The 22,313-nt window shown below is 46.0% G+C and overlaps 3 protein-coding genes across 5 annotated transcripts; 2 read left to right on the top strand and 1 right to left on the bottom strand.

The window, feature by feature from the left end:
• The first annotated feature begins 122 nt into the window (after positions 1-122).
• LOC132256413 (DNA repair protein RAD50) lies at positions 123-4,442 on the top strand. The gene is made up of 5 exons (XM_059752823.1): positions 123-192; positions 282-558; positions 615-2,117; positions 2,179-4,274; positions 4,351-4,442. The coding sequence occupies exons 2-5, from the start codon at positions 301-303 to the stop codon at positions 4,412-4,414; spliced, it is 3,921 nt and encodes a 1,306-aa protein (XP_059608806.1). The 5' UTR covers positions 123-192; positions 282-300; the 3' UTR covers positions 4,415-4,442.
• Positions 4,412-14,731, bottom strand: LOC132256411 (uncharacterized). 2 transcript variants are annotated; one of them, XM_059752821.1, is made up of 9 exons: positions 14,617-14,731; positions 11,971-12,363; positions 7,994-8,084; positions 7,264-7,467; positions 6,440-6,677; positions 6,258-6,361; positions 5,905-6,202; positions 5,668-5,848; positions 4,412-5,605 (listed from the first exon to the last, which is right to left on the bottom strand). In XM_059752821.1, the coding sequence occupies exons 2-9, from the start codon at positions 12,002-12,004 to the stop codon at positions 4,506-4,508; spliced, it is 2,250 nt and encodes a 749-aa protein (XP_059608804.1). In that variant the 5' UTR covers positions 12,005-12,363; positions 14,617-14,731; the 3' UTR covers positions 4,412-4,505. The 2 variants fall into 2 exon arrangements, with proteins under 2 accessions (XP_059608804.1, XP_059608803.1); XM_059752820.1 differs by lacking the exon at positions 14,617-14,731 and adding an exon at positions 14,391-14,569.
• A 676-nt stretch (positions 14,732-15,407) lies between these two features.
• LOC132256410 (transient-receptor-potential-like protein) lies at positions 15,408-20,845 on the top strand. 2 transcript variants are annotated; one of them, XM_059752819.1, is made up of 8 exons: positions 15,408-15,451; positions 15,727-15,948; positions 16,053-16,204; positions 16,263-16,500; positions 16,755-17,505; positions 17,566-18,232; positions 18,545-19,043; positions 19,096-20,845. In XM_059752819.1, exons 2-8 carry the CDS (start codon positions 15,919-15,921, stop codon positions 20,362-20,364), a joined length of 3,606 nt encoding a protein of 1,201 aa, XP_059608802.1. In that variant the 5' UTR covers positions 15,408-15,451; positions 15,727-15,918; the 3' UTR covers positions 20,365-20,845. The 2 variants fall into 2 exon arrangements, with proteins under 2 accessions (XP_059608802.1, XP_059608801.1); XM_059752818.1 differs by having other exon boundaries at positions 15,418-15,500.
• The last annotated feature ends 1,468 nt before the right edge of the window (positions 20,846-22,313 follow it).

The following is a 22,313-nucleotide window of genomic DNA, read 5'->3' as shown; positions in this document are numbered from 1 at the left end:
GATTTTTCCGGTTTTCCGTATTTTCCTCAAATCCACTGAATTTCTTTCGATATTCATATGGATGCAGCATATGCTTTTCGTGGCTTTGTAGCATATGGCGAAATTCACGCGGGAAGCTCAACATAACCTTAAAAACCGTCGAGATTGTCATTAGTGTGAAGAAAGGTGGTCTCAAATTTGTTGAAAATCCTGGTAAATACAGATTATTTCTTGAGAAACTCTATTAGAGATTGAAGATGAGATACTCAGACCTGTTTATCCATTGAATCTTCCCTCAACAGATTGTAAATTACGTCCAAAATGTCGACTATCGACAAACTCCTCATTCAGGGAATCCGCAGTTTTGGGCCCCACAAGGGCGATGAACAAGAGATCAGCTTCACCTCGCCGCTGTCTCTCATCGTGGGGGTGAATGGGAGTGGCAAGACAACGATTATAGAGTGTCTGAAGTACGCCCTGACCGGAGAAATGCCTCCCGGATCGGATAGAGGAGCCGGCTTTGTGCACGATCCCAAGATTGACCACTATTCCGAGTGTCTGGGTCAAGTGAAGCTCCAGGTGAGGATTGCAGAGGAGGCTCAGAGAGTGTTGCTAATCGCTGCGGTGTCTTTCAGGTGCGCGACACCAAGGGAACGAAGCACATTGTCACGCGTTCAATGAAGTGCACGCAGAAGACAACGCGAGGAGTTACCAAGACCAGTTTCGAGACTGTTGACGTGAACATCTTCTGTCCGGGAGTTGGGCAGAGCAAGGGATCGCTCAGCAAGCGAGTGGCGGACATGAATGCTGAGATGTGCGACATAATGGGCGTTTCCAAGGCGATTCTCAACAATGTGATCTTCTGCCATCAGGAGGACTCGAGCTGGCCGCTGGATGAGCAGAAGCGATTGAAGGAGAAGTTCGACGCCATCTTCGACACCACGCAGTACAACAAGGTGATTGACAAGTTCATCAAGATGCGCAAAAGCTACACCGAGCGCATCACGAAGAAGACTGGCGATCTGCGGCTGCTGGAGAGTCATAAGTTGGACGCAGAGGCGAAGGTGAAGGACATGGAGAGGCTGAGGGTGCGCGGCGGGAAGCTGTCCGAGAGTCTGGAGCAGTGCGCGAGAGAGAAGCAGCCGCTAGAGGAGCGCCTGGAGAAGATTCTCAAGATCGAGATGGAGTACAGCAAGTTGCACTCAAAGCTGGTGGAGCTGCAGACGGAGCTGAAAAACAAGAAGGAGCACCGCGAGGCTCTGGCGAAGAATATCAAGGAGGAGTTCGAGGGTGGACTGGAAGTGCTCGAAGTGGAGATTGTGAACTTTGATCGGCGAATGCAGGCGAAGAGAGATGAGCTGATGAATTTGGAGACGCGCTGGGCGTCCGTGCGTGGCGAGGAGGATGAACTGAAGAAGGGCATCACGCAGATTCAAATCAACAGTCGACTCATGATGGAGAAGATCACGCAGGAGCAGAATTTGAGTGCCGACAGGGCGAGGAATGCGAAGAAGCTGACGGAAATGCTGAGAATCGTCGTGACGCAGGATCTGGAGAACTCCAATGAGGCGGTGGAGGAGATTCTGCCCAAGATCGATGATGGGATCCATGCGAAGGGTGTGGCGACTGAGGAGATGCACTCGAAGCACGAGCGGGCGGAGGAAGCCGCCCAGAAGGCCATCGATGATCTGAGGAGTGGCATTGCGAAGCTGGAGAGTGAGATTGAGGGCAAGAATCGCCAAATGCAGGAGAAGAGGAGTGATCAAGAGAAGATTCAGCGGGAGATTGATGATGTTGAGCGCTCTCAGGCGCAGCTGAAAGATCTGGAAGTGGAGATTGCCAGAGTGGCGAAGGATCTTGAGAATCTCAGGGAGAAAGTCAACGAGGAGGAGACGAAGAGGGAGATTGATGAGCTCAAGGCCACTTTGAGTGGGAAGCAGAAGAGCTTCGATGAGTTGGATGAGGAGATTCACTTTCTCAGCACAATTGCTTCCAGCGCGGCTGGCATTGCGGCAAAGGAGAAGCAGCTGGAGGAGCGCGAGCAGGAGGCGAAGCGCATCCGGAATAAGCACGCGGAGGCTCTGAAGGATTTCTTCCCTCAAGGCATCACTGGCAACTTCCGCCGAAGTGTTACGGAGGTAAAATGTCGCGTTATTCCTTGTTGGACTCTTGAATTCCACTGACTTCTTTCACTTACAGGTGCAAGAGAAACTCCAACGTGAGATTCAGGAAAGCAATGCGAAGATCTTGACCGAGCAAAAGCGCGTGGCACAATTGGAAGCCAACAGGAAGAGTCAAATGGAAGAGCTGAAGCGTCTCCAAGCGGAATTGACTGCAAGCGAAGAGGAGATTTATCAGCTGTGCCACACCACGCCTTATGAGGAAGTTGTGAAGCGCCTGCGGGAGCAGATTGACAAGAGTCAGCTGGAGCACGGCAGCCTCAAGTCATCGGAGAGTCTGTACAAGATCTACATTGAGAAGATGAAGGAGACGCCGTGCTGTCCGCTGTGTCACAAGGACATGCAGTCCGACGAGGTGGAGAATCTTAGTTCTGAGCTCAAGGAGGAGATCCAGGGCATTCCGAAGAAGGCAGACAAGACTGATGTCCAACTGAAGCAGCTCAGGAAGAAGTATGATGCTCTGATGGCTCTAAAGCCGGTTACAGAGAAGCTCGAGCGCCTCAGGCAGGAGATTCCGGGCAAAGAGGAGGCGCTGAAGAGCACAGTGCAGACTCTGAGTGAGGTGATAACTGCAATTGAGGACCTGGAGATGACCCTGCTGGAGCCTGAGGAGAAACTGAAGGTTGCCAGCAATTTAGTGGGTGACATGAGCATTCTGGACGACGTCATGCGCCTCACGAGTCGCCTGCAGAGCGAATTGGAGTGTGCCAAGGAGAAACTGCCCTCGCGGACGCCCAAGTGGGACATGGAAGATGCTCAACTGGAGAAGTCTGCACTGTCTGCGGAGTTGAAGGAGACTCGCAAGCTGCTGGAGAGCAAGGAATCCGTGCTACTGGAGCACAAGGAGCAGGTGAATGGTCTCAGGGAGACGTCGAATCGTCTGGAGCGCAGACAAATAGATCTGCAGAAGGGTGTGCAGGCGCTGTCGCAGCTCCGGACGCGCATTGAGGAGTTGCGGACGCAAGTGGAGCAGCTTGGCGAGGAGATTGGCGAGGCGAAGAGTCGCCTGGTGCCGCTGAATCGTGACATGGAGGTGAAGAATGAGGCCAGACAGCGTCTCAAGGCGAAGAACAGAGAATTGCTGGCGAAGGAGAAGGAGATTCTGGACACGATGAAGAGGATCAAGGCTGAGATTGCTACACAATCGCGCGCCCTGAGGGAGATTAAGCGAGAGAATCTGCAGCAGAAGTTGGAGCAACTGCAGCGCGGGAAGAGTGAGTCGGAGAAGAGGCTGGCCATTATTCAGAAGGATTTAGATGAGCTGCAAAAGCAAGTGGATGAGACGAAGACGGCGATTGCGGTGCAGGATGTGGACAAGAGACAGTTGCTGGATAATCGTGAGCTGAAGCGACTGCAGAGAGATGAGGAGGAGCTTGAGAAGCGCTATGCGGAGATGAAGAGTGATATTGGCGGGCTAAATATCAAGAACATGGCGAGGGAGAAGAGAGATCTTCAGATGAAGCAGGAGAAGATCGTGCAGGAGAGCAGCAAGTTTGTGGGCCAGAAGTCGGAGCTCGAGGGTCAAATTGAGCGGCTGGACAAGGAGTTGAGTGAGCCGCGGTACAAGGATGCCGTGAAGAACCATCGATCGGCGATGTACGAGCTTGTTGTGTTGAAGAAGACGGTGAACGACCTGAACCAGTACCGGATGGCCGTGGAGTGGGCACTGATCAAGTACCACTCGGAGAAGATGGTGCGCATCAACATGCTGATCAAGGATCTGTGGATGGAGATCTACCGTGGCCACGATATCGACTTCATTCAGATCAAGACGGACGAATCCGCCCTCACCGGATCGGATCGCAGGCGATCGTACAACTATCGCGTGGTGCAGGTGAAGAACGGCGTGGAGATCGACATGAGAGGGCGCTGCAGTGCTGGCCAGCGCGTGCTGGCCTCCATCATCATCCGGATCGCCCTGGCAGAGACATTCAGTCTCAACTGCAACGTCCTGGCCTTGGACGAACCCACCACGAATCTGGATTACGCCAATGTGGAGTCCCTGGGCGAAGCGCTCAGCCGACTCGTGGACAAGCGTGAGATGCAGTCCAACTTCATGCTGATCATCATCACGCACGATGAGACATTCCTTCAATCTCTCAGGAACTTCGACTAGTGAGTATTGCCTGGGAATCCCGAAAGAATTCAGCTAAACTGATAAGATTTATTGACAACTTTCCTTCTCTTGCAGCTTCTACCGCGTGAAGCAGGACAAGGGTAAGTCCGTGATTGTCAAGCACAGGAGAGGCGACTGAAGTTCCTTCTTTTCACTTTATTCAAAACTTAAATTCCTGTATTTACAAATGGCGCTAGAATACATTTTAATGGAGTGCCGCATCGAGCTTTTTAGAGCTTTCCCTTGCCCTCGATGGCCGCCTGCATCTGCTTCACGGAGGACTTGCCCACGTGTGTGGCGTGTCGCTGGAAGAAGGCGTTGATGGAGTTCATGGAGCGCTGCTCCAGGTCCTCCTCCACACCCCAGGCGCAAGAGAAGCTCTGATGGCGCCCCAGGGTGGACATTGTGGGCGCTCTACTCTCGCTCACACCGCTGTACTTCTCCAGGAGGTGCAGGAGGCAGTCTTTGGTGGTATTCGCCGCCTCCTCGATGTAGATTGGCTGGTGTTGGTGCGGAGATCCCAGCGGAACGTCCCGACTGAGTTGTGTCATGCGGAACTTTGTTCTTCTGTTGCCCGCGGCCCAGGGCACACCTATGGGTGCAGACTTCTGGGTCATTATCTTCTCTGTCGTGGTAACTTTTGGCGTCTCCTCGATGGTCTTGGTCAGTCTCTCTGAGAATCCGTTGATCTTGGCCTCTTTGGTGATGCTAACGGATGTCTTAGTGTGTCTAGAGAGGGATTCTGTGATACTGCTTATCAAACTATTGCCCACAACACTTCTCGATCGCGAGAACTGGGATGTTTTGCTGATGACTTCACTTCTTTCGCTGTTCGCCTGATTTATTGACTTGTTGAAGGTGTCTAAGAGATTCGTTTTGGTCTTCTTGTCTGGAATTTCAGGCTTCTTCTTTGGCGTCATCTTTGGTGACTTGTCCGCACTGGGTTTTGGCATTGTTTTTGGTTTCTCCTTATCTTTTGGCTTCTCTTTCACTTCCGGTTTTTCCTTATCTTTTGGTTTCTCCACGTCCTTGTCGGCTGGCATGGCGGACAGCATAAGAAGACGATCTGATAGCTTTTTGATCTCATCTGCCAGGTTGATCTTCTCCATGCTGTTGCTGTGCTTCAGTACAAAATTGCTGTCTGAATTCCTGCGTTCGAAGCATTGCAAGTATTCCCTAAACATTTTATTTGTCGGCTTAGGTGACTCAGACCAGTGTTCGTCTCCATTCACAAGCTCAGGACTGAGCTTCTCCAGGTCCTTGAGTTCATTTTCTGTATCCTCAATGTCCTGTGAACTGCTCACTGAGCCACAAGGCGATGGTGAGCAGCCTAGAAATAGAAAGTAATAAATTTTTCAGCAATTTATATGTGTTGTTAACGCGTAAATCTACCTCGAGAAGATAGGTTCCCATCGTTGATCGGCTGAGTCGACATGGATCCTGAATCCTCGGACAAGGGTGCGATGAACTGAGTGTCCGTATCGAAGATATAGGGACTATTTGGATGCTCTCCCCATCTTTCAACGAAGGTTTTGAGGTTGTCCTTGGTTGTATCGAGTTTCTCAGGCTGCAACTGAACACACAAGTGCTGACTGACTAACTTAGTATACATGAGAAACGCATCCTTACTTGGATCTTGCCGTTGAGAACAGGACTAGGTTCCTTGATGAACTTTGGCGGGGGCACAGCAACAGGTTTTGGTGCGAGACTCGGACGGGGCGGACGCTTCTTTAGCCACATGTGTTCCAGGCACTCAGACGCAGTCATCCTAACTGTTGCGTCCTTGACTAAGAGCTGTGAGATGAAATCAATGGCTTCTGAGCTTACGTCCCGGAAAGCTTCATCATCAAAATCATACTTTGAGATGGTCACATTTGCCATTGTCTCGATGTCAGTTTCACCCATGAAGGGCGAGAGTCCTGAGAGTCTAGAGAAGTCTAGGGTTAGAACAAGGATGGCTGTTGGGGTTTAAGGATACCTACAAGACGTAACAAATCACGCCAACACTCCACATATCCGTTCCAAAGGAGATTGAGTCAAAGTTGACAACTTCAGGAGCAACAAACTCGGGTGTTCCGAAGAGAACCTGGATTGAAGGTAAGGTCATGACAATTAGGTTAGATTAGGCTCAGTTTATAGGAAAGCGTGGGAAACTAGGACTTACTTGAAGCTTCTTGTTTGGATCAAATTTTCTGGCCAGGCCGAAATCGATGATTTTAATGCGATTTCCCTCTCTAGTCAGACACATGATGTTCTCAGGCTTGAGATCTAGATGTAGGATATTCTTCCTGTGCACAAACTCCATCGCTTCGCAAAGTTGCCGCACAAAGACAACACACGCTTTCTCTGTGAGGATAAAGTCATCATCGATGACACGCTCAAACAATTCTCCACCCTCGATTCTGTGGGGAGACATAAAGAATTCGTCAGACTAATTAATCCATCATGAGACTCAATAACCCCTCGTCTTCCACAAATCCTCAGGTAACCATCCGGGATTTGAGGGTGGGTCACATAGTCGAGGGAGCAATTTTATGAGGGCCCCATAAAAAGTTGCTTCCTCCAATGCTGAAGGTGTGAGACATATTTTATTTAAGGGTTGAACGTGATAGTTTTTTTCTTCTTTACAGTATCACGCATCTCATCCTCAATGTAATATATTTGCAAGGTAGGAAAATACAAGGGAAAATTTTCGGATCTTTGGCATGAAGTTATGCGAAATGCATTGAGTTTATAGACAAATTGACTTGTTTATATGGAAGAGATATTTTACAGGCAGCGGCATATTTTATGAATATTGAATGCACAAAAGGACCCTAAATCCTCCCATTGAACTTTGGCTGAGTGTGTGAAATATTTCAGTAGGATTTCAGCACAACTTTCCGGTCACAAGTTAATCCGTGGAACTTTTCCGTCCAGACAATATTTATTTGCCATACAGTTTAATGGTTGTCGAGGGTGAGGTTAGCGTAAACGGGGCAAACTTACAACTCTAGGACGACACACATCATTTTGCCAAACTCGAAGGCATCGTACAGTTGAATAATCCTGGGATGATGCAGTGAATTCATAATTTCCACCTCACGTTCCACATTTCGACGGTCCTCGCGCTTTGGGATTGGCACGAACTTTCCCGCCATTTCCAATCCTGTCGACTTCTCACGACATTTGTACACTGTGCCGAATTTGCCTCTGCAAAGAAAGTTGCGTGTGTGCAGAAAAAAAGAGTGCCATTTTAGAAATTGTGATGCTGATAGATAAATTTCCGCGTGAAAATTTTTCAACAATTTATGATTCAATTAGCACTTGAACCCCAATTTGTCTCGTGAATTTGGCATGCATTCCACGCATTTTCGCACTTCTCGCCACACGCAAAAATGTGACACTTTTATAGGGTGTTAACATGCGAATGATGATTTTATGCGGTGTGTGAGAAATTTATTTATCAAATTTTTATGTCACCCCACATTAAGCGGTGTTAAATCACGAGCAGGAAATATCTTCCACTGATAAAATATGAGGCTATTATCCCAATTTCTTCAAACATCGCTCATGTGGACTTTGCAATCCCATCACGAATAAAACTCAACCACTAAAGTTGAGACTGAAGTTTCCATTGTAAAAAAAACTTACAGACTTCTTTTTAGGGGTTTTCTAGGGGAAATGCAGTGAAAAGTCACGCGCGGGAGTGACAAAGTTTTTGCACATCTGCACTCACCTGCCAATTTCTTTGATCATCTCGTAGTATTCCTTGGCATCGGCGCCGCGTCTGATGGTGACATCACGCGTGGGGAAGCTCGGCTCGAGCTCTGCAAAGATAAAGCGATGATTTCTTGAGATTGCAATGAAATTCAGGAAGTTTAGTCTTGGACACAAACTATCAACCAATTCTGGTTCAGGTTTGTTTGGCAAACGTGTCGTGAATAAGCAATTACTGCTAATGTGAAAGGCTTTCAATAGCTTTACTTGATTCGACTCTAAACTTGTCTAGATAATCGGAATATTGCGGTGTTACTATTTAAATTGAAGCCACTGTGCATAAATAAGCTACATTCTTTTTGGTGACTCAGATAATCGTAATGAAGCGGTAAATTTGTAGAATTGGCACAGAAATTCTCGTGAATTTGTTGATTTTCCAAAAATATTTTTCTTCCTAACGCAACATTGAAGCCACAAGAAAATCAAATTGTGGAAATATGTTGCAATTTTTCTGACTCTGACACTTCATCTGCCACACTCTGTGGTACATCAACTTAAGATTCCGGAAGATGGTCAAGGAGAGCGAGAGAACCTTTGCCATATTCAAACCATTGAAACTAGAGAAATGTTCTCCTTGAGATCTCTGTGAAACTTTTCCTAGTTTCTCTGCGAATATTCAAAAGAATACACTTGAGGAAGGGCTCTTCTGATGCTTTTCCCGAAGTTCTTTCGCTTTTTCTCGAGCGCGTGGAATGCCAAAATGCTGATGCGCTCGAGGAGAGGCAAAAAAAAGAAGAAAAAATCACAACATTCCAAGTTGTGTGCCTCAGCGCGAGACTTTATTGGTCAGAAATAGCTGAGAAAATGAGGAAATTTACGAAATAATTAACGCGAGGGAATTTCGAGTGTCCGCGTGTGGAAATTCACATGTTTCCCTCACTCTCTCAGTCTCTTGTAAGGGAGCGCAGACCCGAAATAGCCCGTGCACGCGTTTCGGCTGAGATTGAGGTGGTCTCGCGATGCTCCTAAATCGGTCGGCGTCGTTTGTTTGCTGAACTTGAGTTGGTGCGACTCAATGTCGATAGTTCATGGTGATGTTTGGCGTGTATTTCACTCTCGAGGGATTTCCCGCGCGCGCTGTCTTGGGGAGTTTCCTCTTCCGCACTGAGCGCCCAAGGGTGAGAATTCTCTGCTTTCTCAATGCTGTGCACTCGTGAAGTGCCTCACAAAATGCCTCAAGAGGGAGGCGAACTTTATCAAGTGGCCACGACCTAAATAACTGCGAAACATCTTCAACTCGTCGAGAATCTCACGATGAAATTTCATCCACTTGAGAGGAGGAAAAAAAAGTACACCATTTACTCCATTTTACCCTCCTTGGGCGGAATCATCAATTTCAGTCTGACGAAGTAGCTTCAATATGTGGCAGAATTTGGTGATTTTCCTGGCAAACAGTCAAATTCTCCACTGGGACTCAATTAAAAACGAATGACTCGACATAAGTACATTGTGAGATATTATTTATAGGCTCGAATACCTCTTAATGCCGCCCAAATGTTCGATTTTCATTGAGGAAAATCCCGCCGACAAAAATGCAAGCGCCGCGACACTTCATAGCTGCAAATTGAGATTTTCCCACGAGACTTTTGCTCAAATTTGATTTAACTCATTAGTGGAAAATTTCGCAAATGGAGAAAACCATAAAGACACTTCACAACATTTCACATGTAATGATGAATTGCGATGATTTCTGACTCTCTGCTTCTTGCGGACTAAAAATACCGCCTCAATGTGAGATGAATCAGAAGTTTGGGTGGGTTGAGAATGAATGAAGTGCTCATGACCCCGATATTTGTTAAAATATCTAAATTGACATTTAAGCGATATAAACATGAAGATGGGAAAAGATTTTCGGCTGAGAGCAAAACAGAGATAATTGTTTCTGTGTCTCTCACTGGGTATTTTATGGGCAATTAGTGAAATTTGGTGATAAACTCGCGCGCGGAGGAATCCTCGTGAATTTTGGGGTGGTTAAGATGGCTATTCATAAATTTTATATTTTCAGAGAGAGAGAGAGAAATGTGTGTGATTATTTGTTTAGCCAAAAAGTGAGTATATTTCGAAATTTGGATGAACGGAAGCGCCAGAAAAACATGTTCTTGCTTTTCGGTTTGTTCTGAATTTTGACTAACAAAACTTCTTTGACTTGTTCATAAATATAAATTTTCCACTTGATGAAGAGCATCTGCTTCACTCCATCAACACAAATGAGGTCTACAAAGTCATCTTTCGGCAGGTATTTTGAATGTGTTATCAAAATTACATATTTTGCCCGATCTTAATCATCTCTTGACCACTCGAAAAAGGTGTTTTAATTTATTTCATCGTTCTTATTTGTGCAATATGCAGAGAGTAACATTTGATTAACACGAAGCATTCTTTTTGAACTACAAAGTGTACTTTTTATTGTCCAATTGGGAAAAATTTCATTTTAACCTGAGAGTTGTCAAGTGTGTTATTAGAAAGCGCAACAAAAAGTGAGAATTTGGAAACAATGAGGAAAATGCAATTTTTCCAACAAGTCAGTGGCTAAATATCTTGGCGATTGAGGACAAATTCATTGATTCGTAAGTGTGAAATGTATGTTTTTCCGCCAAAATACCAACAGAACCATTAGAACGATAGTTAAAGAAAGAGTTAAAGTTTCACTGAATACTTGGATGCGTTGCTTTGCATCTAAAATATTTTATAGGTATGAATTTACGATTATTTCAACCAATAGAAGAGGTTTGTGGCATTTGTGGGCAATTAACCGTGTAGTTCAAGCTATAGAACGAGATTTGGAATTCGTTTTAATTATTTGAAGAAAATACAGTATGAAAACCAGACTGCTAATATGATAGGGATTAGTCCGGAGACTATTGGGAGAGCATAATAGGAGCAATCGCTACCATATAATGCAGAATTTACCCTAAAGACATTGGAATGTTAATTGCTTATTAATTCCTTTGGCCAAGTACAGGAAGTGACGGCTTTGAAAGCTCTTCTCTTGTTTGATTTGGATGTTCAGTGAAGCTCTTAAAGGTTTTAAAGAGCGATTAAATCAATATTTGCACAGTATTTACGCCCCTTTCTCAATGCTCTTGTTTTCACTGTGGACATTCTGAACCTCCGGAACGTTTTCAATTTTCCTCCCCACGCTAAAACCAACGGAATTACAAATGACTTTCAAAATGCAATATAGCAGAATGAAAATTTTAATGAATTTTCCGTGTTGCACGGAATTCCTAATAATATTTCTCTATACTTATGTGTCGAGCATCTTTCGACTCCCTCGTGATTGAAATGTATGTGCTTTGCGGTGAAAGTCAATGTCACCTTTTTGTGCCGAGAAAAACACGGAGAGAACTTTCTCATCCACTTGTTATGCAATGCAGCAATTGTTGTGTCTTTTTTGGCGCTCTGGTGAATGAACTTGTTTGTCATGAGGGAGGCAAAATTCAGTGTGGCAAAGAGTTGAAAACTTCCGCCACACACGCGCTCACGAGGGAGGAAAAACAAACAATCTAGCTAAATATTTTACGACTGATTTTCTCTCAACCATATCAATTTTCCTCCCTGGAAGTTTCTAAGCGTGCTCTTCTCACTGTTGGCGGATGTTTTCGCGCTTGGCGAACAGTCAAGAGTGAAGAGAGAGTGGGGAAAACATGTGAAAAGTGCTCAACAGTTGAACAACAGAACTTACAGGAGGTTTGCTTTCAGTCACTCTTGGCACCTGACCAAATGGCTAAAGTCAATTTGCTTGCCATTCTCATGATGTGCGCCTTGGAAGTTCGTGTGCATGAGGAAGATTGAGAGGAAACAAGTGGATTTTCGCGCGATCTCGAGGTTTCTCCACGTGAAGAGCCGACTTTTCGAGGGCCTTTCGCCACAGGGGCGTTCATTGACGCCAATTCGCGTGGACCGACAATTTCTAAATATTTGCAATTCACTTACCGCCAACCGGATCTGATTCATCAATGTGGATCATTTTCGCAGGCAGCAGAGCTTATTTCTATTTTATCAACACTCTGGTTCACACTTTAGTCTCTGGGTGAAAAAAGAGAGGCTTTTTAATTTATCGTCGGATTGCAACTTTTCCACCTTCGTGTTGGTTTTCACTTGATTCGCGCACACCGGATTAAATATCACCAACAATATAATCCAATTGATTTGTGTGTCTGCACAGTGTCTCTGTTATCCCTAATATTCAAGGCACTTGATCCAAATATGCGGGTGTTGTAATCTCGCTTTTGGCTGCTTTTCCAAACACCTCCTTTTTTCTCAGTCTCCGTTCACCACGCAACACCCACAATTTAGCTTTGGAGCTGACATTCTGCCGCTGTCTCGCTGTTCGACATGCAAAGAGATGAGAAATGATGATGATTCTTGGGATGGACACTTTGTGGAAATCACTCGATCACACGTTCGGTGGTGAAATGATGCCAGATTTGCCAGTCTTTTCCACATCCATAATTCTTTCACCCACAGCTGATAAGATAAAGCTTCAGGTAAAATATCGCAGAAAAAAGTGATACGAAATGAGCCTCAGCATTGATAAGGTCAGCAAATCAATTATGGGCATCAATGAATCAAACCTTTATCGAATATCTATTCGGCTAACAAGTTATACGGGCCTCATTATATGCTTTTGCGCTGCTCTTCATTGCCCACCATCGACGTCATGGTCGAAAATAGACGTCGAAATGGAGAAAATGCAAGTAATTCTCGTGATTTCACTCTCACCCTCTCCGCTTGTGCAATTCTTCCCTATTCGACAGCTCAAGGGGCGCATAAGCGAGGAAAATTACTTTCTGTGCAGAAGCTTAAACACTTCAGACACTTCCAAACGCCTCTCGAGGCATTTTCCATCACTTTTTCGACTCCTTTAACTGTTTCTTGAATCTAATCCAGGTTTTTGTCATCTTAAGAAGTTTAGACTCTTCAAATATTTAGATTTCTGTCTGTATTTCTATGCTCAACTCTGCCAAGAAAAAGTGAAATATTCACAGTTTCCGACCATAATATCTGCTCCTTGCAAATTGCATATAAATTTTAATTGAAACTGTTTCAGATCTTAGTCATTTTTGAGGAATTTCAATAAACTGTTGTGATAGAGGAGTTTTGCATGCTGTAGTAAATTTTATGCGCATTTGTGAATGAATTAAAGTTCCTTTGTCAGCTATTTGGCAGACTCTTTTGGCTGGCTTTATTAAATATTAACCGAGATTTTAATGAAATTTCTGCAATTCCAAGCTATTTTGTCATACAATTATGCAATGATTCATCACCGCTTTCGATGCTCTTTTCCACCACTTTGGTCAGCTTATTCGATTACTCAGCCGCCCCTCGAGGGATCATTTCTATGAGGCGCAGCGCTTCCGCGGCACTGAAAAACACTGCGCACTCTCAATGGGATCAGTTTGAAAGAATTTTTGCAAATAATTTCGGTGGCCTTTCGCTGCGTGAAAACCAACGAACGACCTTCAACGTGAGACCTTCAAATGCATTCACGACGCTATCGATGTGATAAAAAGCCATTAACTTCGTTTTTATATTGAGAGGAGCTTAAGAGGATTAATTTACACCCACTGATTTATGGTTTCGAGCACACTTTCACTATTGGGAAAAGTCCGCGAAATTTCATGAAATCGATGATGTGTATTTTTACAGTGGATTTCCTGGCGCGCACGCGAGAAAATAGAATTTTTTGAGAGTGCGGAAAGACACTCTTCGTGATCGTGAAAATAGTTTTTTTTTTCGGGAAGTCTATAAATAAGTGTTTTAAATACACTTGATCGCGAATTTTTTCCTCCGCCGCAACAGTGATGATTTCACCGTGAAAATGTATTACTTCCTTGTGATTTACAATCTCCATTCACTTCCAAATACTGGGCTTTCATTGAGGATTCCGCACGATTGTGGGTGGGGATTTTTTCGATTGGGCGTGCAAATTGAAATGATGGCAAAAGTTTTCCACTCGATGGCGCAGTATTTTTTTTCATATGTCCAAATGGTATTTTTGGGTACATTTCACGCACGCGGATTTTTGACAAGGGGGCGAGAAAAAAGAAAATTCCCCGATAAATTTGTCGCGGAAAAAACGAGCGATACGCCTAAGATTTCTCCCCAACAAGCGACATGAGAGGATGAGAGAGAATTTTCCGCTTTTTCATCTCATGCAATAAACTCTATGAATAGACGCGAAGAGGCCCCCAAACAGACGCCATACGATCAACGAAAATGATGTTCCATTGTATTTTTATTTATTCCTCTTTGTGTCTTCAAACCACGTATTTTCGTGGTGAAGCACATGCTGAGGAATGCAGTGAAAATTGTGATGGATTCCCCTTTGGATGCCCCTCAGTTCTACTCACACGTCTATTTTTGGGCCAATTTTCATCTCTTTTCCAACACGCGCGAAGCCCAGAAGCTTTTTCCCCTCAAAAAAAAAAAACGGCACCTTCCCATCGCTCTGCATATCATATTGATTTGCGCTCTTTGCGTGCGAGGAAAAATTTGCACACTTTCTGACTCATTTTTCACGCACTTCGAACGGCGATCGAGAGACTTCCTGACTCCTTCTCATTCACATCAACTCACTCGGCGAAGGGCTGAAAAGCACGGAAAACTTGCACTTGTATCTAATTAAAGCCACTCACTTGATCACTCGTGATCACGACTCTCAACTTCACTCCCTCGTGACTGGCGATCAACTGACGCGAGATGCAAGATCATCTTGAGAATTTTCCTCACGTCGGCGCTCGGAAAAGTGAAGGAAAACAGATGGAGGCCGAGTGTTTTCGCTGAGTGCTTGTTTTCCCAGTTAGAACTCTTCGTTTGGCGTTTTTAATTTTGAATAATTGGAGCTCATTAGAAGACTCTTTTAATAGAATTTTCAAAGTTAACTCATAATGCAAACTGACGAATATGTTCAACTCAAACTTCTGGTCAATACTTTCTCCATTGCTCACAATATAGCTCCTTTTTGCAAGTCTAATTGTCCGAAAATTCCCTCTCAAACACAACTAAGCGCCCAACATCCCACATCACCTCCATCAGTGTGGCAATAAATTTGTGAAATATTTTTGAAGATCACTCTTCTGCCCAAATCGTGTCTCTGGCGGCGCCATCGATTATTTTTCCACTGCTTTGACCACTGTGACGCGAAAGGCACTTCATTGCGCTCGTCAAGTACCTTTTGGCGCAATGTATTTTTAGCGTCATGTGAGTTCACAAACCCAAAGTATCGATTCTCAACCCATAGAACTCAAAAAGTTGACCCACAAATCTTGTTCTGCTGGCAAAAGAAAAGGCAGTAATCCAACTTGTGCAGGGCTGCACTAATTCAATTACAGCATCGACTATAAATGCCGTGATGTGTCCAGGTGGAGGCTTCAGTTGTGCCTTCATCTGGTGTTACCGTGCATGGGGAAAAGTGTGTTTTGTGATCCTTTTCGCACAATTAAATTCCTCCTCTGTTTAACGTAATCCTATTTTGCGGAGCGTTTTGAATGCGGGAATTTGACTCCTGCAGGCGATTTTCTCACCACCTCTTTACCCAACACGTCTGGCTTATTTGAGGGTCTCTCTTTTTCAACCCACCCGCGAGCCCAACCCCATTCAATTCGCTCGAGATCGCGCGGGTGCACGCTCGGCTGGCAGGCATTTAACGGCAATTTGACCTTTTTTTCTTCTCCTTTCACCCCGAAGGAATTCTTGTGAGGATTGTGAGCAAATATTTGCATGCTTGAGAAATCCGGCGGATGAAAGGGGATCGTCGTGTGATTTCTTGGCATCACTTGGGTGTTTTCCTTTAATTTGCACGCCAACATTGGGCGCGCTTGGCAAAGGATGAAAGAGTGTCTCAGCCGGGAAGTGCGCTAGAGAGGATAATCCGGAAAAATGGGGAATGAAAGAAAGGATTCGGAGTCGGTGAGTTTTTTTTCTCTTCTCTCGCCCTCTTGTTATGTTTTTCCACGCCAATTTGCATTCGCTTATCTTCTCTGGGCTTTTTTTGGGTGTGTGTTTGCTCGAAGGTGAGTGTTGACATGGACACTTCACCATCTCCAGTGCCGGGAATTGGCAATTTGACTGGCTCCATGTCACTGGATTTGCCGAAGCCCCTGACAATTGACGAGAAGAAGTTCCTCTTGTCCGTCGAGAGGGGCGATTTGGCCAATGTGAGGAGGTTTGTTTGACATCCACACACACACGCTTTTCGACACTCAAACGCTCCCGCTCTTTAGGATGCTGCAGAAGGCCGGCCGGAAGCACCACTTCAACATCAATTGCATGGATCCGCTGGGAAGGGGCGCCCTCACGCTCGCCATTGATGGCGAGAATCTCGAGATGGTGGAGCTTCTCGTAATCATGGGCGTCGAGACAAGAGACGCTCTCCTGCAGGCCATCAATGCGGAGTTTGTGGAGGCGGTGGAGCTGCTGCTGGAGCACGAGGAGATCATCCACAAGGACGGCGAACCCTACGTGAGTAATTCAATTTGCCCTGAAAGCTGCTACTCAGGTGGACTCCATTAATTCTTAATCACTGCGACTTTGGCTGCTCTTTCCTCCTCTGGCATCTTCTCGATATCATTTTTATCACTGAGCTCACGTTGAGACTTAGCCGTTCTCATGACTTCGTAATGATGTTACTTCCTTCAAGGGGAATCTATAATTACCATAGGATTCCTCGAATTCCTTTAACTAAACACCTTTCCAATGCCTTCTGACACACACAGAGCTGGCAGAAGGTGGACATCAACACTGCAATGTTCACGCCAGATATCACACCACTCATCCTGGCAGCGCATCGGAACAATTACGAGATCCTGAAGATCCTGCTGGATCGCGGAGCCACCATTCCAGTTCCGCATGACATCAAGTGTGGCTGTAATGATTGCATCCGGCAGTCATCTGAGGATTCCCTCAGACACTCCCTGTCGCGTGTTAATGAGTACAAGGCTCTGGCCAGTCCTTCGCTGATGGCACTCAGCTCGGCGGATCCTCTGCTCACGGCCTTTCAGCTGTCCTGGGAACTGCGCAATCTAGCATTCGCCGAACAGGAGTGCAAATCCGACTATGTTGAGCTGCGGAAGCAATGCCAGCAATTCGCTGTCGATCTCCTGGATCAGTCACGAAGCAGCCAGGAACTCGCCATTATCCTCAATCACGATCCCGAATCTCCGCCCTACATGGATGGAGATCACATGAAACTGGCCAGACTTGAGTTGGCCATCGACTACAAGCAGAAGAAGTTCGTGGCTCATCCTAATATTCAGCAACTCCTCGCTGCGCTCTGGTACGAAGGAGTCCCGGGCTTCCGGCGCAAGACGGCCATGCAGAAGATGACCATTTGCATGCGCGTGGCGCTGCTCTTCCCGCTCTACTGCGCGCTGTACATGATTGCGCCTACGTGCTCCACAGCGGAGCTCATGAGGAAGCCCTTCATGAAGTTCCTGATCCACGCCTCGTCGTATCTCTTTTTCCTCTGTGAGTACAATAGAATGAGAAAACTGTTTGCTGAATATTCTATATAATTTGTTTGGATAGTTTTGCTGATCCTTGTCTCTCAGAGAGCGGAAGTCCAGGTGATTCTCTTGTTCGGCACTGAAAGTATGCGTCGGGAGCTGGAAGAGGAGCTGATGAAGCAGCGCGGAAACGCACCAACTTACCTGGAACTCCTGGTAGTAGTCTATGTCCTGGGCTTCATCTGGGAGGAAACACAGGAGATCTTCGCCGAGGGCATACAGAGCTATCTGCGCAACATGTGGAACTTTATAGATTTCATGCGGAACTTTCTATACTGCATGGTGGCCTGTCTGCGCATCTTCGCGTACATCCAGCAAACCAGCGAGATCAGTCGTGATCCCAGCACAGCCTACATTGCCCGAGAACACTGGAACGACTTCGATCCGCAGCTAATCGCCGAGGGACTCTTCGCGGCGGCGAACATCTTCTCAGCACTGAAGCTGGTGCATCTCTTCTCCATAAATCCTCATCTGGGACCACTTCAAATCTCGCTAGGTCGCATGGTGATCGACATCGTGAAGTTCTTCTTCATCTACTCACTCGTGCTGTTCGCCTTCGCGTGCGGCCTGAATCAGCTGCTGTGGTACTTTGCCGATCTGGAGAAGCAGAAGTGCTACTCACTGCCCGGAGGATTGCCTGATTGGAATGCCCACTCGGACGCCTGCATGAAGTGGAGACGATTTGGAAAGTAAGTATAGTGATGTACATTATTTCGCATTAGCGCATCTTTCTTGGCTCTCTCTGCACATTTTATCCCTCTCGGCAAAGTGGGTGGGATTTTCCCATCCGCAGAAATGATTTGTGAGACAAATTGGTGAAATTGTTCAGGAGATTTTCCGCTGAAGGACAATTTTCACGCGAGACGGATAAAAATTGCACGCGGAAATTGCTGGAATCTCATTCAAACCACATTAAATCCACCTCGCGAGCGCACCACGAATGGAAAATTGCATTTTCCACCTGAGATACATTGACGAGCACTTGTTTCCTCTCTCCGCAGCCTCTTTGAGTCCTCGCAGTCGCTCTTCTGGGCGAGCTTCGGCATGGTGGAGTTGGAGACATTCGAGCTAGCCGGGATTAAGTCCTACACACGCTTCTGGGGCCTCCTCATGTTCGGCAGCTACAGTGTGATCAATGTGATTGTGCTGCTGAACCTCCTCATCGCCATGATGTCCAATTCGTATGCCATGATCGACGAGCACTCGGACACAGAGTGGAAGTTCGCGAGGACGAAGCTGTGGATGAGTTACTTCGAGGACAGCGCGACACTGCCGCCGCCGTTCAACATTTTCCCCTCGATGAAGCTGCTCATGCGGCTTTTTGGTTGCTCCAAGAAGAAGAAGAGGGTGATCGAGAGGAAATCCACGATCCGACGCAATCAGGAGAAGGAGCGCGAGCACAGGTATACTAGTGTCATTCGGGCTCTGGTGTGGCGTTACGTCTCTGCCATGCACAGGCGATGCGAGGAGGACAGCGTCACGGAGGATGACATCAATGAGGTGAGTTTTGGGCAAAGCAGCTGCTCTTGATGATTTCATCTTCTCTCTGCAGGTCAAGATGGAGATCTCAGCCATGCGATACGAGTTGATAGAAGTCCTGGGTCTCAATGGCATGGACATATCGATTGTGCAGCGAAAGGAGAAGACGGTGCTGGCCAAGAGGATGAAGGTCTGGGAGCGTCGCCTCATGAAGGACTTCCACGTGGCCGCCGTGGGTGCAGAGGGTGAAGATGAGACGGCCGAAGCGCCTCCGGCCGGTACTGAGACGGGCCTGGATAAATTCCGCCGCGTGGCCAGGCAGGTGGCCAACGCCTCCACCAGCCACATGTGGGGCCAGGTGATGCAGGGCGTGGGCATTCAGATGGACTCCCAGATTGGCCGATGTCGCAATCGAGAGAGCTTCAAGAAGCAGCAGAATTTGCTGCGCGCCATGGAAGAGGCCAAGAGGCTGGTGCAGCGCAGTCCCAGGCATCGCAGTGGCAGTGTTACACCGGTTGATCTTGTGGATCCCACGACGAACACTCTCATGGAGCTGCTGAAGAACATGCAGGATGAAATTGGGGAAATATCACCAAGAGGCACCTTGAATCCGTCCAAGGAAGGCAAAAGTAGAGCCACTTCGCCAGCAGCGCAGATTCTTCAGGGGTTGGCAAAGAGTCCCAGGCCAGAGAGGATTCCTGAGGTCCCCAAGAAAATGGAGAATATTCCTGCTCCTAGTGTTTCAGGTGTGGTGTCGCCACCTCCCAAATCCGACGTCAGCTCTCCTCCCAGTATCACTTCACCGCCGAGTGTGACGTCTCCGCCCAGGATCACTTCCCCGCAAAGTGTAACACCTCCGCAAAGTGTTACACCTCCACAAAGTGTCACATCTCCGCCCAGGATCACCTCTCCACCGCCTGAGATCCTCATCACCTGCTCAGACAAGCTTCCCGACACTTCCAACCAGTACAAGGTGATCAAGAGAAAGGCTCCTGCTGCTGCAGACATCGCAGTTTCGCGACCTGTGGCAGCGAAGCCGCCTGCCGGTCAAGGCATGATCCCACCTCCGCCGTCCAAGACGGAATCAAGTCCTGCCAAGGCTCTGTCGCCTCCGAAAATTCCCCCACCGACGCCGCGAAAGAGCAGCATTCCAGGAATCGAGTCTCTGGCTCTGGATCCGGGTGTGTCTGGCAGTCGGGAGAAGCTGGTGTCGGACAAGGAGGAGGAAGAGAAACCCGTTTCTTCTCCCCCGGCGTGTCGAAAGCCCGCAAAGATTGCTGAAGAGGTGAAGCTTTCAATCCCGAAGCCCGCCAGGAGACAATCCAAAGATGGGTGGCTCTAGTCAATTAGCAATAAGTGTATTTCATGATTTTGAGAGTTCTCAATCTGCCATCGGGAAAATTGCTGCTGTGGCATTTTCCTCACTCCACTCCAATCAATTTTGTTGATTCCTGAGGAGGAGATTTGCATTCTTTCCACGAGTGCGCCATCAATTGTGATGGAAAGTGCTGAAAGTGTATTTGGACGTGGAAAAGTGTGAGAAAACACTTCCGTCATCAATTAATATTGGGTGAATTTAATTAATTGTAACTCTAAGTGAATCTCCCTGAAAATACTTCAACGTCAATTCACGGGCGCTCTTCTCCTTCGCCCGTTGCCTTCGGAAAAAGCGTATGATGGGAATTAAATTTGAATAAGAGAGAGAGAGAGCGCCAGAAGTGAGGGAAAGAGAGTGTAATAAGATGAGAAATTTATGAATTTATGTAAAAATGGAGGGAATTTAAATAAAAATTCATAATATTGCGGGTCTTATCCATAAGAAATGTGGTGTATAAAGATGCGATGATACATTTCCAACGGGGTGTAAATCCTTTTGCGGAATATGATCCATACCATCCATCTCTCCTCACACTTTCCACCCCCTCCTCCGCCGCCTCCTCCTTCGCCCCACAAGAGACCGGGAGGGTTTTCACACTCGTTAAAGTTTCATGGGTTTGTCGTGGAAATTCTCATACTTTCTCCACACTGGCAGAAATTGAGTGATTTTCTGGTATTTTCGCTCACATAAAAGATTCACCGGCAATTTGTGGCCGTTATGTCAATATCGACGGAATTTTATAGCGATGTAAACATAGATTCTTATCGTACATTCATAATATGGTTTCGCATTTTCGAGACGACGGACTTAAAGTGGTGTGAGTGGAAACTTCAGCCAGTCATAAAAAGCTTAAGGATGTGCTCATAAGTAATTGAGGGTTGGCAGAGAGTCGTAAAATGTTTCAAAAGGACGCGACCAAGGTGAGTGATTAATACCTGGAAAATGTTGTTGTATGGAATTTGTGTAATGCAACAACTTAGATTAAAGGCGGAGTAAAATGGTATAAAGATTAATGAGAGTCTGAGAAGCTATATTTCAATAATGCTCAACAAGTTCCCGAGGCACAGATAAGGACATGAAAGAAATTATATAATTCTGATAAGTTCACTCCAATTTGGGATGACAGATAAGAATATCAAAAAGTAAAATTTGATACATTTTCAATGATAAAGTCATCAGTGTTGCGTGAATTCTCTTTGAATCATGTCTTTTTCTTGTGAGACAATTCAACTGCCTAAAGAAGTGACTTTCTTCGAAGAGACAGACTTCATTCATGTGAGAAATACTGAAATACCTGAGGAATTGCCGATTCCTGCCAAGTTATGGACAAATTCTTACTGCTTTCCTGAGAAATTTGCCAATTTCACGAGTAAGATTGCGGAATTTGCCGTGCGACCGGACGACATTTGGCTCGTCACGTTTCCAAAGTGCGGAACAACTTGGAGCCAAGAAATGCTGTGGCAACTTTCTAGTAATCTCAACCTAAACACCACGCAATATCTCCATGACAGATTCCCATTTCTTGAGTATGTAATAAGTTTCACATGAAAAAACATGTTGATAAGCTCTTAAATATTATGAATTACAGAATGGGATGTCTTTGGAAGAGTTCTGATGTGAAAACACTTGAAAATGCAGACCAAAAATCGTCCCCAAGATTCATCAAGACACACTTGCCGGCTCCTCTTCTGCCCAAGCAAATCTGGACTGTGAAACCAAGGATTATTTACGTAGCCAGGAATGTTAAGGATTGTCTGATATCTTTTTATCATCACTATCGGCATATTTTCAAATTTTCCGGCAATCTTTCGCAATTTGTTGATCTTTTCTTAAACTCTCAGGGTAAAAATTGCAAAGAAATTTACTTCAATCATTATCTTATGACTTTTTGCACTTTCATAGTTATGGGTACT

This window comes from Phlebotomus argentipes, unplaced genomic scaffold (genome assembly GCF_947086385.1).
Source record: "Phlebotomus argentipes unplaced genomic scaffold, Phlebotomus argentipes genome assembly contig_5, whole genome shotgun sequence".
NCBI lineage: Eukaryota > Metazoa > Arthropoda > Insecta > Diptera > Psychodidae > Phlebotomus > Phlebotomus argentipes.
Note: the sequence above shows the minus strand (reverse complement) of the source record. Positions and strands in the feature narration are given on the sequence as shown.